The sequence below is a fragment of the Ambystoma mexicanum genome, chromosome 12 (genome assembly GCF_040938575.1).
Source record: "Ambystoma mexicanum isolate Mex_15411 chromosome 12, UKY_AmexF1_1, whole genome shotgun sequence".
NCBI classification, from domain to species: Eukaryota; Metazoa; Chordata; class Amphibia; order Caudata; family Ambystomatidae; genus Ambystoma; species Ambystoma mexicanum.
The window spans coordinates 519,591,256-519,614,282 of NC_090936.1; the positions used below are offsets into that span (position 1 = coordinate 519,591,256).

The following is a 23,027-nucleotide window of genomic DNA, read 5'->3' on the forward strand; positions in this document are numbered from 1 at the left end:
AAACAAAGAGGTGATGGCTGGAAGGTTTAGACTGAATCTTAACCACTGGCGTTGCTCTGGGCAACCTTCCAGACCATCGTTCTTCGCCTGCCAAGCCATTACAGTAGGGGAAAGACCATATGCAAATCAGGCTTGGTCCCACCCCAAAAGGGGCAGTCCAGCCCGAACTGCTAGGTCACATCCCTTCTGCACAAGACCACAAGCATCCCCAAACATGGGAACAAGGCTGCACCTCACTGAGAAGGTCCAACAAGGCCGAAACATGTCTGGGGTTGCTTGGTTTTCTGTGCAGAGGGGACCTGGCCTAGCAGTTCGGGCTGGGCTGCTACCTTCGGTGGCGGCAGCTGCTGACTGATTTGCACATGGCTGGTCCCCTTTTGCAATGGCGCAGACGGGCTAAAAAACGGTGTTGTGGAAGGTTGCCCAGAGCAATTGCCAGTGGTTTAGATTCATTCGAAACCTTCCACCCATCACTTTTGTGGTCCCTGAGCTTGAGGCCTGTGGCGGTTTACCATAATTGGGAGATTTACTTATTTGTAAACATGCTCGCCTTTTAACTTGTGTGTGCTGCTGGGCGGGGGGCCGGTGGTTATTTGAAATGATCAATTTACCCGTTATGAGAATATCTGCATTTGCACAATCTTTCATAAAGATCATAATTTGTATACAAAATATACAGTGTGGACATTATTTGCTAGTGGGGGGTGGGGGTGTACCTGACGATTTCTCTGTTCCCCTCAGTCTACGTCTGACTGCTCAGCCGGATTACCAGATGAGAGTTTGATGAAACATTTTTATTGAACCATTGCAGGTAGTTAGGTTGGCTTCTGTGAGGAGTCGGGAATGAAACCCGGACACAAGATTGCCATGTTTTTGGTTAAAGATTTTATTGAAAATAAAAGGAGGTTGGGAAAAGGCCTCCCGGCCTCCCTGACCCTAATCTAAGAGGAGCTTCCCTACCTAAACCAAAACCTAGGGTTGTCCAGTCAGGATGTCAAAAACAAAACTGCCCCTTGTTCAAAGTTGTATTCTGACCTTCACACTATAAACTAAACTCTAAGGTGAAAAGGAAAGAAGTTTTTAACCTGGGATGATTCAGAAAAGTGTTCTTAAAGGAAGCATAAACGGGTCCAACACAGAAGTTCTTCAAGGGTAAAGGTCCTTGCTCCAGAGGGTGATCCCCCTGGATTCTTCTTCAACACAAAAGTTATTTACAAACAACAGTTCCTTGTGTTTTTCTTCAGTCACAATAATACTGATGCACAGGACTATACCACTTTGTAATTCTGTCTCCCTCAGGATCTCTGGTATCAGGATCCCTGGTATATTTCTCTGCCAGTGTATTTACTTTTCTTTTGATCCACTCAGTCCTGAGGTTTCTTCTTAGGATGTTCATATATTCACACACTTGTAATTGCCTGGTATACACTCCCGCCAATACCACTGTTCATACAGTAATTCTACTTGTTCCCACTGTTATAGATCAACTTGGTTGGCTAATACATCCTCTTGATCTATTATTCTGTTTGAGTTTCCCATGTATTGACATTGCATACAAACACATACTTGCAAGGGTCTTGTTTGTAATTCATGTTCCACTTTTATAATATGCTTCTTTGTTTTTTCTTTCTGCTACTGTTTCTGATTTTATGCATTTGGCGCGGTAACCGATACGCCCCGGTGTCCCTTCTGCCTCTGGGTGGACTCACCAGCTCTTCTTGGTGTTCGTTCGGCTGACCGCAGGATACCACAAGAATGTACTCCGCCTGCTTCCTCCTCGTGACTGCCTTTTCCCCTTTCTCTCATCTCCTACGGATTCCCCGTTACTCACTGGTCCCTTTCCAGTCTTCCGTAAGTGAAGCTCTGCTTGTCATCACCTAAGAATGCCCAGAAGTCACTCGCTGGCTCCTAGCATTCCTGCAGCATGTCCCGCTCGAGCAGCGGCTTCCTTGGTGAGCTGCCTGGCTCCACCATGCCTGTCTGTGGTTTGCGGCTCCTCAAGCCTCACAGAAAGGTACTGCTTTCTTTCACCAACAGCAGCCTTTAGTTTCCTGCTGCTGCTCTTTAAATTTCCCAGGCACAGGTGGATTTGAGCAACAACTAGAGCGCCCACTGTAGCTGTGTCCTCTTCCACTCTGTATTGCTCAACTCCTCTTCCATTTCGGATGTTCTATATGGCCCAAATAGTGCTGTGTCTGATATATGGCCTAGAATGTTCTCTCTATGATTTTAGCTCTTTCTTGAATTCTCTAGAGGACACAATCTGGAAATGGGGCTTGGTCTCCCTCTCTCCATTCCTAACTGCATTATTCGCCACCAGTTTGGGTTAATATCTCTGGCAGCCTGTGGTATATGGGCTAAAAGGTGTTTGTTTTATAAACTGTTGGTCCCCCCCATCCAATTCCCTTTTTGTGTCTCTCCAATTACTGTTAAAAGAGAAATGTATTCCATCATTTAATTGTTTGAGCGAAATTATGAAATCTATTCTACAAACTATGAATTTGGATGAGAGCAATCTTAGGGAGAATCCAGAACTGGTAAAGAGCAAGCTTTCTGATAAGGATTGGTGTAAAACTGTTGATGGTCTGGGTAGCTATTCTTTGTACAAGGAATATGGTTGTTTTCCAAGGAAAAGAAGGCATCTGAATATATTTCACTGTTTCCTTGCTGCAAAGCACGATCAACATACTTAGGTTTAAACTGAATATACTTCCTGCCTTGGAGGGTAGGGGTCCTAGATTATCGCTAGAAGAAAAACATAGAATTGGTCACTTGCATAAAAACATTGAGCACAAGGAGACAAACACCTAATATCGTGTGAAGTTACGAGATATCTGAAGCGTAAACATTTTATCTGAGGGAAGATTGGGGAAACTCTGGGGAATCCTCCAATTATCACCCCCATGGTTCACATCATCGAGTGGGTGGGAGCCCCCGCCCCCAAGAGCTCCTCAGACTCCCCCACTGTGCAAAACACAGGCAACTACTTCACACTCTACAAAGTCTAATACAGACTACAAGCAACTGCCATCCACCATCCAGTGAAGTTGCACTGCAAGTATGATCCTTTCACAGCTTGTGCCACTTGACGGAACCAGATCCTATGAAGAAGCTGCTGGCTACTTTTGGCAAAGCGGATTCAAGAGCAGAGCTCACAGGGGGAGTTCTGGTTGCTTGGTAGCTTTGCCACACTCCTAGGTTTAGGAGCCAATCTGCAAGAACCCATAAGCATTTTGTGAACTAAATACCCACCTCATAGTGCAACTCTAACAGAGGTGTATCCTACTAAAATGTCTGCAGCCACGACTGGAAGAGATTAAGGATATTCGATCGTCAGACCACGTTTACTGGGCTGCCTTTAAAAAATTGCTCCCCGGAAAAAACGGGCTAAATGGTGTAAGAAGCCTCCCAGCCGCCCGAAAGAGGGAAGAAACGGCCTTAGCGGAGTACGTATGTGTGCGCATATGTGCTTGTGTGTGTGTCTGTTTGCTGAAGGGACTGAGGGATAGACGGGGTAGAAGAGCCTTGCCAAGGCGGGGTTTGGGGGTGGCACCCTACCAGTGCATGAGTGGTTAAGTGTTGGGGAGGGACAAGGTCAGCACGTTGGTTTTGAGCAGGGTGGGTGAGGGTGGATTCAGGGGAGAAGCACCAAAAAGGATTTCGGGGAGGAGGTGAACCCCCGTTGTGTGCTGAAAATCCTGTTGTATGTTGGCTTCTCCAGGTCTGCCAAATAAAGGACAGTCTTTTGGGCGTGCTTCCTCTATTGAGCGGGATTAAGACAGAACCAGAATAAGTCCCTTCCCAGCATTTAACACAAGCAGTCTCCACCCGCTGGCCAAGGTACTGTTGGGGTAAACTACTGTGAACAATTTGTCCTATGAGAACTTTCGATTTCACCAGTATCCTTGCAATCAATTTGAATACTCGCATCTTCGTTGTGTTATTTCTATTAATTTGCCCTTAATTAACCAAAAGACTCTGCAGGGAAAATATTCATGTATAGGTGCATTTATTTGAGCCTAGTTTTGAAACCCTTTGTTTTCTATAGGACATTGAAATGCTTTGTCTTCATAATTGTGCACGGCTCAGAACCACAAAAAGAAGCAGGTTGGCATCTATTATTTTGTGTCACTTTGTGTAGCGCTATGACCCATTGGGCATCTCATAAGCGAGCCAAACAGGAATTAATAGGACATCCTAAAAGATGACACATTTTATTGTCTCTTAAAGACAGAAATCAATCAATTCCACCAAAATCCTCTAGGGGGGCATTCCAGAGTTTGGCAGCCAGAACTTGAAAGCAACCGCCCATGGTCTTAGACCTTGTTAAACTTGGAAAACTTCTTAAAATATGTGTGTCTAGAACATAGATTTCTCTAGAGTCAATGCCCTTTAATCTCACCTCTTAGATACTGTGGTGCTGGACCATACAAGGCTTCATGAACTAATGTGAGGGCCTTGAATGAGATTCAAGATTTCAGAGGCAAGCAATGCAGTTTTGTAATGCAGTAGAGATTTTGCTCGCCCAGCAGTATTCGTTACTACTCTGGCTGCGCGAATCAGACAGACTTGGAGGCTTTGAACGATTATTTAATGGGCTCCCAAAAAACAGGATATTGCAGAGTCCAGTTTGTTGACAATCATAGCCCAGGTAACAGTGGCACTGTTGTCCTCCGGTAATAAAGGATGAATCTGGTGTAGTAGTATTAAATAGATGTAGCTTAATATAGTATTTTCTAACCTGCCACGGAAAGAGTGGAGTGAAATACGTGTCGAAGACATCTTACGTGCCTTTATGTTCCCAAGGAAACCTCCCATATGGAAATGTGCTCATAATCCAGTTTGTTTTTTCCTAATGTTGCTGAGTAGCCAACATACAGAATTCTCTTTTAAATTTGTTGAGGTTCATCCAGACTGTTTCCATGCAATTTTTACTGAGATAAAAGCTATGAGGGTTGGGACCAAAGCAACTGGCTTGGTCTCAGTCAGGTAAAACCAGATCGGTTATCACACATTTCACAATGGGTCCTTCAACCTTCTTGGTCAAAAGATCATGTAGAGGCTTTATGGAGATTTTAATTAAAACCAGGGCTAAACAAATTCCTTGGGGAACTTCGTACTTGACAGCGGCAAGAAAGGATCCAAAATAATCCAATGTCACGGGCAGGAGGTTCAACATAGCACACAGAGTCAAGATGGGGGGGTCACAGGGATTTACTAAGAGTCATTTTAAATGCTAGGGGATTAGGTTTGGGTTTGTTCACAAAGGGGATGCTCATAAACTTAGTGTAAAGATCAGGATATATTACGACCGTAGTCCTCAGTCCCTCCCTCTCTCCAACTCTTTGGTAAATCCCTCCCGATTCATGCCATTCTCTGGCGTTTTAAGGGTCCCTGGACTTCTTTCTTGGCAATATTGTAGACTATTTCTTGGCTTAGTTTGTTCTTGTCCAGATATCAAGTTGTCTCTCTTGGATTGATGCAAAGATCTGCCAACACCACTTCTAGTGGCCTGGATGGACCCATCATGGGTTGGGGTCCTATATATTCAAAAAACATTAAACCACAAAATGTGTATCCTTCCCCTTTGGTTGGGGCCGGGGCTGGTTCCGATGCTTTCTCCAGGCCTTCCATCGATACCAAGCTCCTTCCCCAATAGATGGGATTCGGTAATCAAGCCTTTAGGCAACCTTGTTTCACCGCTCCCCACCTTGTTCCTCCTTCACACTACTTTCTTTCTCAGTCATCCTTCCAGTCCTCTGTTCTTTCTGGCTTTCCTTTCTACCCTCATACTCTATTGCCTCCTCACCATCCCACTATGCAGCTCCTTCCTCCACCTCACCTCTCCAACTATACACCTCTCCAACTATACACCTCTCCAATTATACACCTCTCTATTCTTCTCTCAAATTCTGGGTTTCTTCTTCGTACCTCAATTTTTTTCCTTCTCTCTCCCAGTCTTATTTTCACTGCCACTCTGCATATCATGTATGTCTTTCATTCCATCCTCCATTGCTTTACCCGCCGCTCTCCTATTTGTCAATACTACTTCCTTCCAATCTTTTTTACTTCCTTTGTTCTTTTATCTGCTCCAGTGGTCCTCTGGGGTTACTTTCCCCGCCTATTATTCATTCCTCATTCTCCTGGTTCCCGGCAACGTGCTCGCCTTGGAAGCAAAACGACACGAAGCAACAAGGGTTCGAACCCCGGGTCTGTGCTTAGAAAGCTCTGGGTATTAAGCGTGTTATAAATAACAGTTCCATGTCATTTCATCGCGGGATGTCTTTTCGCTGGGTTTTTTACTGCGATTTCTTTTCGAAAAAAACCCTTGGATTTTTTTATTTTTTGGGGTTGGTTCCTTCCTCCAACCCTGCCCATTTTCGAAAAAATGCGATGGTTTTTTTTAAAAAAAGAATTCGCACTAAAAAAACCAGCGAAAAAACATACCGCGACAAAAGGACGTCGTACCATAAATAACATATCATATCAAGAGCTCTGCTGCTCTTTTCAGATTCTCTCTCCAATTTCCCCTCTTGGCTCCTACAGTCACCTCCTTGCTACAGTTTCCCTTCCCCTGCTTCCATCTCAATTCCCCAATCCTTCTCCACTCTCCACGATATACTGATATTCAACCTTGCGTCACATACCTTCTCTGTCACTCCCAACTCTGTTCTGCAATGTCTTCTGGCTTTATTTCCTCTCTGGGTACATTGCCGAATGTTTAATAGGGTGTGGGTCCTCACGTATAATTAACATGCAACCGTGCTCGGGGACTGATCAATATGTATTAGGACTGAAGCTCTGTCACATGGAAGCAATATGTCAGCAGTCTACGTAGTGACCGACAGCTGAGGCTACTTGAGCCCCATCTGTTATCTTGAACAGTGGTCAATGGTGCCAGCTGTCACAATGGGCTCCTCTCTCCTTTCGCTGCATGCTACGATTACTTCTGTTGTTCATGTCTGCATGAATCACACCACACAGGGCTCGACTGCAAGCAGCACTAACTCATTGGAGCCTGACAAATCAACTGTTCTGAAAGGCAGGACTTGTTTTGTGGACACACAGGGTATAGCACATCTGCAGACCTCCTGAGTTTGACCTCCCCTATTACACATTAGCACCCGGCAGGGAGGGGGGAGCCAGCCAATCAGGTGGCTAGGAACGCAGGCTTGAACCGCCAGTGTAAGCCCACGTTCCAAGCTGCCTAACGGCCGGCTCCCCCACCGCCATCTTCCCCCACCCCATTTGCTCTTTTTTATTTGTAACCCACCCAAACTTAACTTATTGTGGCTGCTGCAGACTCGCCACAGCAGCCGCACTTTCCTTTCTGCTCACAACGTCCACCATTCAAAGGGAAGAGGGCCTCCGTACAGAGCCTCACCTTCTCTTTCCATGGCGGCCATTTTGGTAAATGATTTTCCTTTGTACAAGGGGATGCTGCGCACATCCCGTTGTAGGAAGGAAAAAACGTGCACCCCGGGTTGCCGCTTTGTTAACCCGGGGTGATAATGGCCTTAACACCCGATGCGGCCCACCACAGTAGCATATCCTGAAGCTTGCTTTTATGCTACTGGGGATATTTCTGTGCAGCATTGTGGGGAATATCGACAAGCCTTGGCATGTGCTATGATGCCAAGGGGATCCTCCCTATCCCACCCTATTCCTCGGAAACACCCTACTTCAATAGCTGTGGTGGTCCCATGCCTCCATGTTCACTACAGCCCCACCCTCTAGCCTTGCAAATGTGACATCACAGCAACCTTGCCTGGGAGGATCTAGCAACAAGATTTTTTGGAAGGAAAATTCCAGAGGACACAATAGAAAAACAACAGTAGAAAAGTTATTTATCTAATAACAATATTGAGTACATCAAGAACAAATCAAAGAACCATCATTCAATGCAGGAAGACTGAAAATACATTTTTATAAACAATTATTACTCACATTCATACTGGGCAATGTGCCTTATTCTAAACAATCATATCCATATCTGCCTTCCCTCTATACTAACACACTCCTAAATGACAAATTGTAAAACGATCATAATATTATTGATAGTTTTTTAAAAAAGTTATATTTTCTCTGCTGGAATGGACATCAATTCATTTTCGTAGTCTCATTTCCAGGTATTTGAACAGGACCTAGCAAAAAGACATTATTCCAACCATGGTCCTGCCAAGTCTGTTATGCCCACTTCATCTCTCAACCTGATCATGCCCTACAAAGCCATGATCAGCTGTTCAGTGAACTATTCGAATCAGCTTTGAGAGGGAGGTTTAGGTGCATTCCAATCAGGTTCGTGCTTCACGGGTGAAAAAACATTATCAAAGTGCTAGAATGAAAGTTACTGTGATATCTGTCTTTGTTAAGTAATGCTTTTAATCAGGAAAGAACCAAGGCCGGCAACTAACATGCATTGTCATCGGTCTCGATACTTGTGCAGAACTTTGGGGAATGGGTTGCATTTCTTTGTAAATTTTACATGCAAGATGCTGTTTGGTAAAGACTCCGACCATAAATGTTCAAATAAAAATTCAGCTTGAAGGTCTATACCATTCTTTGCGCTGCAGCGTGCGGAACAGGGGTTGTAATGTTTTGCATTTCACTTGTTATGAATGTTGACAACTGTATGACTTGAATTGTTTTACAGTTAAGTGCTCTTTGTGTTTGCTCTGATATGTTGAAAACGCCAGTTTAATTCTTGGGTTTCAAGCCAGTATAAAGAGAGCTTACCTGCCAGGTTCCTACCAACTCCTCCAAAGGTCTGGTACACTCTGCCAGGATTTGTCTGCCCACCTAACTTGAGGCACAAAGAAGAAGAAAGATTAGTCGACAGCTGTCTCGGGTGAAAAGAAATGATCCAAGAATCTGAAGGTGTGCGGTTATCCTCGCTCACTCAGACCACCGACCAGACATGGGAGGGATTTCACAAAAACATAGAATTAGCAAAATTGGGATTATGTACCATATCAGACGCAGCAACATCACAGAAAATATGACCTTAATGCTCCTTATTGATATGTTAATCTTAAAGGATATTTGTACCGCACACTATCCCCACCAGAGTGGTCCCCTGGTGCTCTGGCAGCTCTGAAAAAGGGAGGGGTGGGGTGGGTGCTGAGTTAGTGGGAATAAACTGGAAAAGTGCAGGAGAGCGGTGATGTGCTGTTGGTGGCCTCAGCCCGGAAGTCCGTTGGCTGGGATTGGGGTGTTTTATGGTCGGTATCCCTTGTGTCCTGTTGTGCAGGTCTATGTGTGGATTGTTTGTTGTTGCAGTGTAGTGAAGTTTGTGCGGATTGTTGTGTTGTAGGTTTGTGGTTGTGTTTGGTTAGAGTTTGAGAGATGTATGCAGAGGGGTGACATTGTTAGTTGGTTGGTTAATTAGCCTGGAAGCGAGGCGCTAAAACTTCCATATTCTCTTTTGGTGGGGTGCGTGAGCATCTCTGCGTCCCTGTCGAGATCTGGGGCTGTCCAACACTCATTTCCTTTCCTACATGGCATCCATTCGCAACCATGCCCAAGTTTTGGCACCGGTCGCTTGTGTGGCATCGGTTTGTATGTGGGGCAGGCAGCTATTCGTGCGTCCTCTCAAGTCTGGCCTGGAGAGCGTTCCCGATCTAGTCGGTGCACGGTATACGTCAGTCAGGGTTACTCCCTCCATATGCGGCGGGTGCTCAGCATTCATCATCTTATTCAGTTGCTCATGCATGCTAACGCTCCCAGAACCCTTTGTAATGTGGAAAATGCCTACGCTTGCAGTTATGTCCAGGGGCGGCATCTGCTTTCATTCGCAACTACCTTTGGTCAATGGCCCTGCCAATATCCACAACTTAGTTCGAGTGTGGCAAGTGCTGACATTCATGCACCTTTATACAGTTATGATCTCTAGTAGTAATTATGGAGCGGGTGAGGTCGTTTGCTGGAAGTTGGCTAGGGATGCTGATTCTGTCTTTATGGGTGTCGCTTGTGTCCTATTCGACTTAGTGTCGTCTCTCTTGTTGTAGTAAGAGTTTCTTTATTCGGGTCTAGGTGTGGTCACTGTCGTGCTAGATTTGTCATCCTTTTCCTGGTGTTACCCGTTAGGTAGTTTCGTTTTTCAGCTTGAATCTATGATGTTGAAGAGCCAGTTTTTTAGTAATTTTCTGAATTGTAGGTCTTTGGTGTTTCTTATTTCTTTCGGAATGTTGTTCCAGGTTTTTGCGGCTAAGTGGGAGAAGGAGGAGCCTCCAAGTTTTTTTCTTAAGCTATGGTTTTTGTTCCAGACTGATTTCGTTGCTTGATCTGAGGAGTCTCGTGGGCTTGTAGATTGTTAATTTCTTTTGTAGGAATTCAGCTCCTTGTCCGCTGATTGCCCTGTGTGTTATGCACATTGTTTTGAAGGTGATGTAATGTTTGACTGGGAGCCAATGCAGTGTTTTTAGGGCTGGAGTGATGTGGTCCCTTCTGGATAGCTTGAGGAGCAGTCTTGCTGCTGTATTTTGGATTTGTTGTAGTTTCTTCAGGAGGTATTCTGGTATTCCGAGATAGAGGCTGTTAGAATAGTCAATTCTTGACATGATGAGGTCGACGATCGCGAGTGTTTTGTGGGTGAAGGAGAGGAAAGGTAAGATTCTTCTTGCTGTGTGAAGGAGGAAGAAGCATTTCTTGATTAGTGCATTTATTTGTGGTTCTAAGGTTAGGGCGTTGTTCATCAGGACTCCCAGATTTCTTACCACCTTACATGGTGTTGGTGCGGTTCCAATTTCCATTGGCTATGGAATATAGGTGTTGTTCTCTTGGTCTTTGGATATTATCATTATTTCTGTCTTTCCTGGGTTGATTTTCAGGTGTTTGGCGTTCATCCAGCTAAAGACTTCTTTTAGACACTCGATCAGGTTTGAGTGATCGGCTTGACTGTCTGATTTTGTATAGGATTTGAGTGTCATCTGCGTAGTTGCAGCATGTAATTTTGTTTTTTTTTGAAGATTCTGATTACTTGAGTTTGGTAGATGTTGAAGTACAGTGGTGATAGTGAAGACCCCTGTGGTACTCCACAGTCGTTAACTCGTAGGGTGGATTTGAAGGGCTTTATCCATACAGTTTCTGTTCTGTCTGCTAGGAATGATTTAATCCAGAGCAGTGCCATGTCTGTTTTGCCTATGTCTTTGAGTCTGTTGGTTAGGGTGTCATGGCTAACTGTGTCAAAGGCTGCAGAGAGGTCGAGCAGAATCAGGGCTGAGGTTGTGTCGGAGTCAGCGTTCGTTTTTAGGTTGTCCCAGATGGATAGTAGTGCTGTTTCTGTTCCTCTTGCGGGTCTGAAACCGACTTGTGCTTGGTCTAGCAGATGATGTTTTTCTACGTGTTCTTGGTTTAATTTGTATACGTAGGTTTCCAGGAGTTTCGCTGGGTAGGGAATGTTTGAGATCAGCCTGTAGTTGGAGGTCTTCTACGTCGCCACTTGTGTTTTTTAAAAGTGGTTTGATATAAGCGGATTTGAAGGTTCTTGGTACGGTTCCTGTTGCTATTGAGAGATTTAGGAGGTTTCTATAATATTCTGATGGCGTTGCTTGAGTGAGGATTGATTTGTAGATGTCTGGTGGGCAGGGATCCATGGGTGATCCTGCTTTCGTGCTGTGTTTCACCAGCAAGATGAAAGCCTCTGCTGATATTTCAGGAATGTTTTGGAGTTTGTGTTGTGGTTCTGTGTTAGGTCCGGTTGGTTGAATGTTATGGCTGGTTGGTCTGTTTTGTATGATTTGTCGGATGTTGTTGATTTTGTTCTTGAAGTGGTCTGCCAGGTCATTGCAAAGTTTCTCTGAGGGACTTGGGGTGTTGTCACAGCCTGGTGGGTTTCTCATTTCTTCGATGATGTTGGACATTTCTTTTTGTGTGTTTGTTGCATTGGTGATTCTGTCATCATAATGGCTTCTCTTTGCTTTTTGTATTTCCTTCTTGTATGCTCCGATTTGTTTCTGGAGCAGTATTATTTTGTCACGGTTGTATTCTTTCCTCCATTCCAGCTCCATCTTCTTGTCCTTTTTCATGACGCTTAGTAGTGGGGTGAACCATTTTGCCAATTACTTTTTTTTTGATGGGGTGAATGGTTTTTCCGGGGCGATCTTTTCAATTGATTCAGCGATCCATTTGTGTAGTAGCTCTGCTTTCTCATCTAGGTCAGCCAGCTCTAGTTCTGCAATTGAGGGTTTGGTCATTTCCAGTTGTTGAAATAGGTTGCTGGCTTTGACGGTTTTCCAGTTTCTTTTTGTGGTGGTTGTGAGTTTGGGGGCCTGGATGCAGAGTAGAGTTGGTAGTCTGATGACGAATGGGATGATGAGATGGTTGCTCCACAGTATTTGTATCGGCGGTGCCGTGGTGATAAGTTTTTCCTTGGCGAAGATTGCATTGAGGGTGTGTCCTGCCAAGTGTGTTGCTCCTTTGACTAGCTGTCATAGTTTCATGGTTGCAAGTTGTCCAATCAGTGAGTTTTGGGAGTTGGCATGACTTGCTTCAAACCAGATGTTGAAGTCCCAAGATAATTAGATGTTCCTGCTTGATGGCTATGTTGGTGATGGCTTCTATGAAGTTATTGATGAAGGTTGCATCGTATGACGGTGTCTGTATACCAGGATGAATGTGATGTTGGTTTTTGGGTTTGCCGATAGGTGTAGGACCATGGTTTTGCAGTTGATGATGTTGAGAGGTTTGTCTATTTTTATTTTCAGGTGTCCTTTGAATGTGATTTTGTAGTTGTTGTCCAGCCATGTTTCTGTGATGAATAGGATGTCAATGCTGTTGCCATTGAAATGGTCAAAGATCAGATCTCTGTTGAGTGTTTTGACATGGATCTTGCGTTTATTAGATTGCAGTGGAGTTTAGAGGTGTGGCTTGGTTTGCTTTGGGCTTTATTGTCGGCATTGTCTTCTGATCGGTATTGGGGTTTCCTTTCAGGTCGATCTCAAGTTGTGGTGTTGGTGCAGGTGCGTCTGTGTCGTCGAGAAGTTCTTCTAGGTTCAGTCTTGGGTTTTTGTTTTCATCAGGTTCTTCCAGGAATTGTGGGTGTTGAGTGGAGGTTGCTCTTGATTTGGTGATGTAAGGTGTTATTGCGTCGATTATGTTTTTGTTATTTCTAGGGTTGTCAGTTCTTCTTCTGCGTGGTTGTGTTTGGTTGTCTGCTATTGCCGATTCTCGCGTTGGGTTGGTTCATTCTGTTGACTGGTTGTTTGCGAGGTATGGAGCTAAGTAGAAGGGTTTGTCTCTTCTCTCAGCGTTGGTTCAGTTGTTTTCCCTTCTGTGGGAGTGTTCTGCAGTTGTGAGTCTTTGTTGCTGTTCCGGTGTGTTTGTTCTTTCTGCTCTTTTTCTTCCCCTTGGTACAGGTCGTTTGCACAGCATTTTGAGGTTGAGGGCTGTTTTGGTCTTTATTTTGTTTGTCTTGGTCTGGCTGTCTTGTGGGGTAGTACCAGGTGTGGGGAATTGTCCGCTACACGTTTGGGTACTGTCTGTAGGTGGTCAGCTGGTATTGCCGACTTGTTCAGTCACTGTTTTGATTAAGGTAGGGGAGGTTTGTTAGAATGATATTGTTCGGTTAACGTTGGCCGTCTTGAATATGAATTTCCCTGGACAGATTCACTTCAGTGAGTCAACTACATGTGGTTAAGAAGGATAGCTAGTAACTAAAGATTTGTCCTAATGGTCGTAACTAACAGTCACTGTGACATCTAGTGAGGTGTGAGCCCCTGATCACAGTATCACTCCAGAATAATCAGCCGAAGATCTGACTCACTCCACAGTGACGCTCTCTAGATGTGAGTTGGTCAGTTACATATGAGTGTCCTGTATGGTGGGACAGAGTGGGAGAGAGGCCTGCAATCAACAATGCAATTGAGATAGTGTACCGCTAGATTGGGGCGTCCCATATAGTGGCGGGGAGGCCTATGCTCGATGGATCAAATGGGTGCAGTGCCATGTACGGTTAGGTTTGGGGCACAGATGAACCAATGAGTACAATGCTAAACACTGCTAGATCCGAGAGTCCGGCACAGCGAGAGAGGAGCCCACGCCCAACAGGTTGTGGGTGTTGTAGTAAACACAGCTAGGTTTGAGACCCAGGTTACCAAAAGGATTGCAATCCTATAAGCAGCTAGTCCTGTATAGTGGGAGAGAGGCCTACGCCTTACCAGGTGAAAAGATTACAGTCCTAAACACAGGTGAAAAACATTACAATCCTAGATGTGGCTAGTGGGAGAGAGGCCTACGCCTAACAGGTGAAAAGATTACAGTCCTAGATACAGCTAGATTTGAGATTCCTGCACAGTGAGAGAGAGGCCTACGCCTAACAGGTGAAAAGATTACAGTCCTAGATAAAGCTAGATTCGAGAGTCCTGTATAGTGGGAGAGAGGCCTACGCCTAACAGGTCAAATGGGTGTTGTATTAAACACAGCTATGTGTAATCGTGTGAAGTAGGTAGAGGAGGTGTTATTTATTACTAAGGTGTTTTAGATCGATTTGATAAGTGGTTAGGCTTCCAGGGTAGAGTTATTGCTCTACTCCCCACCTAGGCCACTCTTACCATACTGGTCCTTGGTCGTTGCTGGTTGATGGCTGGCCACTGGCTTCCCCTGCGGACACCTGCTGACACTCTCTGGAGCCGCCTCTGTTGGAGCCACCCTTTGCCTCAGGGTCATTAGCCTCAGGGGCTACAGGGGCAGAGGGCTTCAGTGGGAGGGCACTTATGACCTGTGGAGAACCAATCACGGGCGGTGGGCGGGATGGGAGGCGGGGATGAATGGAAATCAGGAAGCCAGGCAGCAAGGCATACGGGGCTCGAGAGGGACCTTAATTTAAAAATTAAATGCTATTTGGGCTGCAAGGGGCTCAGGGCCATATACACTCACCTGTCAGCGTCTGGGAAAAGGCAGAGAGTGGCCTAGCACAGGTCGCTAGATCAGGGACCAGCAAGAAATCCACCAATCACGGGCGGTGGGCGGGATGATAGGTTGATTATGAAATTGACAACAGCCACAAAAAACCATCTACGACTAATGACCAAGCTAAAGAACAGCAGTCGGATTGGTTAAAGACCAGGAGCTGCAAGCAAACCACAGGAATCTGAACTGCTCAGAGTTAATCAAGTCTATGCAAAAAGGATGAGAATACTCATCCTTCGAACTTAAGGGGTTAAGCAGCTACAAAGGAGGCTAAATTGTAGCCCTTAGCTAACCTTGCTGGGAACCAAGAGTGGTAATTATGGCCAGGCACTGTCACCAAAAATGGGCTATGCTCTCTCTAAGTGGTTTTGAAATGCACACTAAAGTTAATTTATGTATGTCGCTATTTCGGAGGGCTACTAAGTTCACAAGCTGTCACTTACGCTCACAAATAGCATAAGTAGCACAATACCATGTGAATAAAAGAAAGTTTACATTAGGGTCACAAAGCCAAGTGGACTTCACAGAGGATGTGTTCGGGCACAATTCCAATGTTGAGGGTCCTGCTGTCTATTGGGGAACTCCTACAATGTTTTGTTTTCATCCCCTTTAGTTTCTAGGATCTCCAAACTATTTGTGGTCAGAGGGACTGATACGGAGGCCACCCTGCCACTGCATCACTTTTTTGGTATAACTTCCTACAGTAGCCAACATGGCTTCTAGGACAGGAATGCCTTTAAAGCACCCTATTCTGTCCCAAGAGTGATTCTATCACCATACATTGCTATTATGGAGTAAATGGTGTGACAAATCGAGGGAATTCGACCCTTCTCCCCAAGGGGGAGCTTCCCCCTCTGAGGCTAGGGAGGTCAGCCCGCTCCACAAGACTTCCCCTTAGGGGTTGGGCAAGTGGGGCCTCACTGGGAGAGACTCCAATTTAGGGGTCAAGGACTCCCATTCCTACGAGGAACTCCCTAGAGCATCCCCCATAATGGCATACATGGGACTATCAGATATGAAGAACATTGTAGGCTCCAAGGACTTGGCTGAAGACAAGTCTAAAATATTCCATTGTGAACATGAAAGAGGACCTGTCTCTTCAAGGAGAGATGTACATTTAACCAAGACAAGTAGACTGGAGGAAGAGAGTAAATACCTTGGGATGAGCAAGAGCATGCAGAGGAGCTGCAAAGCACGACCAGAGAGAGAGGAGCATAAGAAGGGGCTAAGCCCCCTGATGAGGTGATGCCAGGAGGAGGTGAAGTCAGGGAGAGCCACAGAGCCTGTTACTTTTGTAAAAGTCCTGAGCAGCAGAGGGAAAATCTGGAAGCCCAGGCGTTTTCAAGAAGAGAGAACCAAAGGAGATGGGAAGCATTATCTCAGTGGTTGCGCAACCACGACGACTTTGTAGTGGGCAGTGCACCTGTTCAACAGCACCAAAACCACCCACCAAAAGAGTACATGCGACACCCTGTAAACTGCAGTCCGACATGGTAGCAATGTAGAAGAAGTCAGAGTGCGAGACACCGACAAGAAGCACCACCAGATACGGAGTAGAAGAGGACCACAGAGTGTGCTGAACCCAAAATCGTTCCCCTGCAGATACAGAGGTAACCAGAAGAACAGGAATGCCAGGAGGCTGCCAGGGCATCGCTACAAAGGAAGAGAAACTCGTCCCCATACAATTGACAAGGTACTAAAGACAAAGCCTTTAAAGCAGAACGGTGTTAAGGTAATCACGAGGGTAACAAATAAACCTATAAAAGAAGGCATTCATGAATATTGTGAGGGGTCAGCAATGCGAGGCGAACAACTGTTTGATGATTGTTCAAAGCATGCCATTTTATTTGAACAGAAATTATATCAAAATGTCTTACTATCCCTACTCGGATCAGAGTTTCTCTCCCTAACTAAACTAAAGGGAAACACTGGAAATCTGGCCCTTACACTAAATATCAAATACAAAAGAAAATACATGGCATTTCAAATTAACATCAACAGTACTATTCACAGTGTTGTGATAACCTATTAACAACCTGGGTGAACTCCCATCCCCTGGATTCAAAGTGTACTCCACTTCAATGTTCATCAAAAGGATATAAGTAACTCCAGATAGGTAACAATGTTTTATATCAGTTCTTGAATTCCAATTAGGTTACAAAGTCTTACTTCAATTCTTAAAGTGTCAATGTTAAGGTATTGATCTGTCAACCACAGTTCCAACAGCAATAAAAGGTCCTCTTCCTGGGGAAATATGGACTTTCCACTTCCTCTTAATAGCATCAATGTTATTCTCTTCCACAATGCCCTAGTGCCACTTCCAGTTATCAAAGAAGACTTGACACAATTCAAAAGGAAAACCAACTTCTAGAATGTTGGTGGAACACAATTCTGGTTTAACAGTGATTATTCGTCCATTCAGTTTAGGATGCACAATAGGTATATTTGTCAGGGTTACTTCACAGTTCTGCTGCTTCAACGTCAACAACTTCAATTCTACTAAAGGTCACCGTTAGAACTTTCTCCTTTGCCTCTTAGTATTACACTTCAAATGAACTTGCCTTGTCTTGTCAATGAAGTCTTGTGTCTACCGCCAACCAGATATACCACCACAGCTTTAGTATTCCGTATTTCAAGACCGATTTGGACAAGAGTCACTTTAAGGCACTGCAACACCTTAACAGGCAATGCACTCTTCCTCTGAATATCTCTTTAAAAGGGGCAGCCTCTCTTGCCTGACTGCCACCACCTTAACAACCCAAGTTTGCCTTTTGGATCCACCTCTTCCTTCTACACCAGTCTGTGGCAATATAGATTGTGTGAACTTCAAATAATGTTCATGGGGTTGGCCTTCACCTCTTTGGCAACTATTATCCAATTAATTCCCCAGAAGCCTTTGTGCCACTCTCTTGGCTTCAGGGAATGCGTGCACACGTGTAATGTAGGCAAGGTTGAACTTGTATGGGCTCACAGTAATTGTAAAACCGTTTTCTGGCTTTGAGAAGTGTTTTCAATCTTGGCTTGGGCAATGCTTGCGCTCTCTCCGACTGCCGTTACAATGTTTAAACAGTTAACATCCTTTAGGAATAACGGTTGTTTGTAAGAAACAAGAAGTAAAGTTAATTATTCAATTGAAAAACAAAATTAGACACATGCAACCACTTGTAGGGAGTTGTATAAGATTTAAGTGTTCAATAATGCTTTTGCAATGTTCGTTTGTTTTAATGAGACGCACAACCACTTCTTTATAGCTTAAAGGTTTTCAATGATTTGTAGAAGTGTTTGTTGTTTCACAAGTAAAAGTAATGCTTCTGCTCACACACAAGTGCTACTTTTCATTGTCCCCTTGTTATTGACTTCAATGAACAACTTTCACTAGCTTTGGCTGCTGGGCGAGTTAACATTCAAGCTGGATACTGTTGACGGCAGTGCTCGCACATGGAATCAGAACCCCAGGTTTGATTCACCAGCTTCTGTGATCCTCTTCCTGCATGTTGCACAGGTTCTACTGCTTCTGGCTCACTCGGGACCCGCACCCTTCCTCTGCCATGGTGTCTTCAGCCCGGCCACTCGACTAAGGAGCCCCTCTCGCTCTTGAGTCCCACAACTTGCCTACAGCTTCTCGGCTCGGTCTCCAACATGGCTCTTGCACAGCAATCACGGCAATCAGGCTCGCATGGGCAAGGACAGCCTCTCTGCACTTCAGATTTTGGGGGAACCGGACCCTCTCAGAAAAAGCAGGTGCAATCTGCAGTATTTCTGGTTCTCCCACTTGTGCTTGATTTGCCAGCACTGTGCCTTTTGCTTTCTACCTATGCTACTACTGCACACACTTCATTCACAGTTCCAGTTCCTCCTCCTTGGCTGCACCTGAGGGGGTCTTTTATGCCTCACAGGTTCCTTCAGGTGTGGGCCATTAGACTTAGCCCGACTGCTGCTACAGCATGCCTCTTCGGCCCTCTTCCTCGTCCCAGTACTCATGGGATTATGGGACTTTTACTCCCCTTCAATAAAGTTAGTTCTTTTAACCTCTGTTGTTTGGCAAACAGCTAACAAAAGGATAGGATTATGGAGAAAGTTAAAAAGGGGTTCTTCCCAGTCTTCCTGATCAGTTCCCCCCTCATGTGATCCTCCCGCATTGCACCACCGCCAGGGCCAGGATCAGGGAACGTCTGTCTTTCCCTGGCCACATGGCAAGGTCCCAGTCAAGGTTTCTGGGAGGAATCATTACTGATTCCCCACAATATGCAGAAAGAGAAACTTGTCCCAGTGAAATTGACAAGACATTAGATATAAAGCCATTACAGTGGAACTGTGTTAATGTGATCTCGAGAGTAACAAATTAGCCTAATAGAGAGGTTTCCAGATATAAATGGGAAGTGAAATCAAGTGAAACGGATAAATAAAAAATTGTCCAACTGAGGAAACCCAGGAAAGGAGTAAGGACAAGTTAATAAAAAGGGTAAACAACTAAAGGAAGTTGGAATTACAACAGTCAGATAGACACATACGTCTGGATCAAAGTACAAGAAAGAGTAGTACAAAGCCTTGTGGAGTAACTGAGAAAAGGGGAGAGCAAACCTAAGTACATTATAAAAGAGCTACAGCACCTTGTCCAGAAGGTTGCAAGAGACTATTTGAAGATATCTTATTCAAGAAATCCATGAACTAAGTAGATGCATTGCCACAAGAGAAAGCCAGAAAAGGGGAGACATTATCCAAGTGAAACTTCAGTTAGTCAAGATCGTGGTAGGGTCAGGTAGAATTAGTTTTGGATGGAGGACATATTCATTTCGGACTTCCTGATGACCAACGAGCACCTTGAGTTATTTAGATAGGCTTAGGAACTCCTTTAGCAATAGGCAAAGAGAGACATTATTATTTTAATAAACGATACTCATAATGTCCTTCAAGTGTCCAGTGGGAAGAAGCTGTAATTTAGTGCTAGCTTCGCTAAGGGTGCAAGTCAATTTACCACTTAGTAGGTCAATGTACATTTGTGGTAGCCACTGGGTACTAATGTATTTTTTTAAGTCCTGCTCTCAGCCATTTTGTGCTGTGTCATTCCTTTATGTTGGAAACCACAGGAAAGGTCTAAAACGGCTGCTGTACACATGTTTGTGCAGCAGGAGCCCAGGCCTGCATCACCTAATGTGGTTTGGATTGATTTAGAGCGATTTCTAGCCTCAGGCAGGGCTCTAGACATGTGGAAGTTCACCTGAACGTTTGATGAATTCTGGTTGGGTGGCTGCCAAACCTTTGTTAGGTGCCCTACTGTGTGATGGAAAGGGCTGCTTAAGACATCCCATGGGTGTATGGCTTTATCTAGGGGACACCCTGATACCCTCCCACCCTCGAGTTCTGCTGGATTAGATCGTAAGATTTGAGGTTTACTTAACTGATCTAAGATGTTGGTGCTGTCATGAACTATCAAACTCGCCCTTTCTGGGCCTCCTGGTCCCCGACACGTCGGGGATTACACTCCATAATACTACCAACATGGCTGCAAGCTCAGAACGCTGCTCACCAATCTTCACGTTCTATGCAGCGTACTCTATAAAGAGGCCACACCCCGCGGCCCCACGCGTCTCAACGCTGCTGTTAGCTGTGACCGGACGTGTGCTCCGTACTCTCCCTTGTATTATTCTGTTGTTTCCTGGTTCCTGGAACCCCTTCTTCCAATCTACCTTAACTCCTTCTTATCCAGCCCTTCCCGGAACCCCTGCACCGCCTCCGCGTGCTCCATATCCTTTTTCTGAATTGGCCTCTTGGCCTTGATCCGGACATCGAAGCTGAACGAACACTGGAAGCCGAGGACGGCCGAGCGGGCTTGTATAAGACCCGAACCATACAAAAGAAGACTCCTACTAAAGAAGTCATCAGACAACGAAAACAGGTGAGAAAGGGGGAAACCTGTGACGGATTGAGACGCCACCTGACTGAAGTCGATACAGACATGGAGGCGGCCATCCAGGATCTTATGCGCGGCATGCAGGAACTAATGACCGAAGTTCAGAACCTGAAAGCTGAGAACGCCGCGTTAAAGCAATTGGTGCTATCCCGCAACTCTGCCACAAAAGACAGTGTGCTATTGGGCGGCATTGTTGAGAAATATGATGGCTCTGCAAAAACCCTCTGTGGATTCCTGGATTCTTGTTTGGTCCACTTTACCTTTAAACTTTATTATTTCTCCACCCCCAGGGCTAAAGTGGGCTGTATTATTTCACACCTTTCCGGGAATGCATTAGCCTGGGCCACACCATTAGTTAATTCCGGAGATGTCCTCCTAGATGATTATGACGGATTCATTCAAGCACTTAAAACCATGTTTGACCGCCCAGAACAGGTCTTTAGTGCTCAAGAACGTTTACTTGATTTCCAGCAAGGCTCTCAGGACATGCTCACTTATGTGACTCGATTCAAGCAACTGGCTAAAGAAGCGGGTTGGCCTCCTGAAGCTTGCTTCACTCTCTTTCGAAGAGGGCTAAATGAAGATATCAAGGATGAATTAGCCAGGGTGGCACATCCAAGTTCTTACCAGGCACTTATGGATCTTGCTCTACAGATTGATGTTCGCATCCACGAAAGGAAGGCAGAGAAAAGGAAGACCAGGTCAACCCTCCAGAAGAACCCCTTAGAGACCTCCTCGAAATCTGAAGCTACTTCTTTTCCTACAAACAAACCTGAACCCATGCAACTAGGGGCCTTCCGTGGACCCATGTCCCCCCAAGAAAGGCTGCGAAGGATCCATACTGGCTTATGCATGCACTGTGCCTCGGATAAGCATTTAGTCAGAGAATGTCCAATAGCCCCTCCGCGACATTCGGGAAACACCAGCTCCCGATCCTAGATGGAGCTCAGTTTCGGGAGAGAGATGTAAGCTCCACATCTATACCATCCTTGAACTCTCCTCGACAAAACTCTCTGGTAATTTTACAGGCCTTTCTATCGCCATCCAAGAAGAAAACCTATCCCATTCTGGCATTAGTGGACTGCGGGGCCATGGGACTATTCATAGATCAAGAATGGGTCCTTAAACATCATATTCCCTACGAATCCCGGAACAGCTTGCAACCCATAGAAGCAATTGATGGGAGACCCCTCTCTTCTGGACCTATAACCCTTCAGACCAAGGAAATCGAGCTTGCAATAAACCATCATGGAGAGAAGATAAAGTTTGACATCATAAAATCTGCCCATTACCCAATGGTATTGGGAATGCCCTGGCTACAAAAACACAATCCATACATCAATTGGAGAGCAGGTTCCCTTTTCCTAGGTTCCGAATTTTGCATGTCTCATTGTCTACTCCTGGATCATTCTCCGACACCATCGGAAGAACGTTCAACAACCCAGCAAGGTCCTCTTACGGTCTCCAACATCGTCCAGGTTCCTAAAGCCTACCAGGGATACGTCGATGTGTTCTCTTCTGCTATTGTCCAAGCCTTACCACCCCATAGGCCGGAAGACTGTGCTATTGAAACCGAACCTTCAGCTGTGATTCCCTTTGGAAGGATGTTTATTCTGTCTGAACCCAAGAAAAAGGCCCTTCATGAATACCTAGATCCTAACCTAGAAAACAGCACCATACGCCCATCCAAGTCTCCAGCCAGAGCTTCACTATTCTTTGTTCCTAAGAAAGACACCAAGGAGCTCAGACCTTGTCTTGATTATCGAGGTCTAAATCAGTGCACCCTTAAAGATCGTTATCCATTACCCTTGATCTCAGATATCCTGGAAGCCGTAAGAGGAACCGTAATATTCACCAAATTGGATCTCAGGGGCGCGTTCCATCTGATCAGTATTAGGGAAGGAGACGAATGGAAGACAGCCTTCAGAACTCCCTTTGGTCATTATGAATACTTGGTCATGCCCTTTGGACTCGCTTATGCTCCGACGATCTTCCAACGCTTTATGGATCGGGTGTTTTCGGATATGCTGTTTCTTTTCATCATCGTCTACCTGGACGATATTTTGATATTCTCCAAGGATTCTCTCAAGCATGAAGGACATGTTATGGCAGTATTACAACGGCTTCGTGAACACAAGCTCCTAGCAAAACCCGAGAAGTGCCTTTTTCATGTTTCCACTGATCACCATCTAGGATTTGTCCTTAGCCC

The 23,027-nt window shown here is 45.1% G+C and overlaps 1 protein-coding gene across 1 annotated transcript in view; it reads right to left on the reverse strand.

Moving 5' to 3' along the window:
• LOC138513733 (uncharacterized) overlaps positions 1 to 23,027 on the reverse strand; it is a 440,991-nt gene that overhangs the window by 127,586 nt on the left and 290,378 nt on the right. The window contains exon 12 of the mRNA XM_069628814.1: positions 8,737 to 8,803. Coding sequence (XP_069484915.1) covers positions 8,737 to 8,803 — 67 coding nt within the window. The remainder of the gene's footprint in view (positions 1 to 8,736; positions 8,804 to 23,027) is intronic.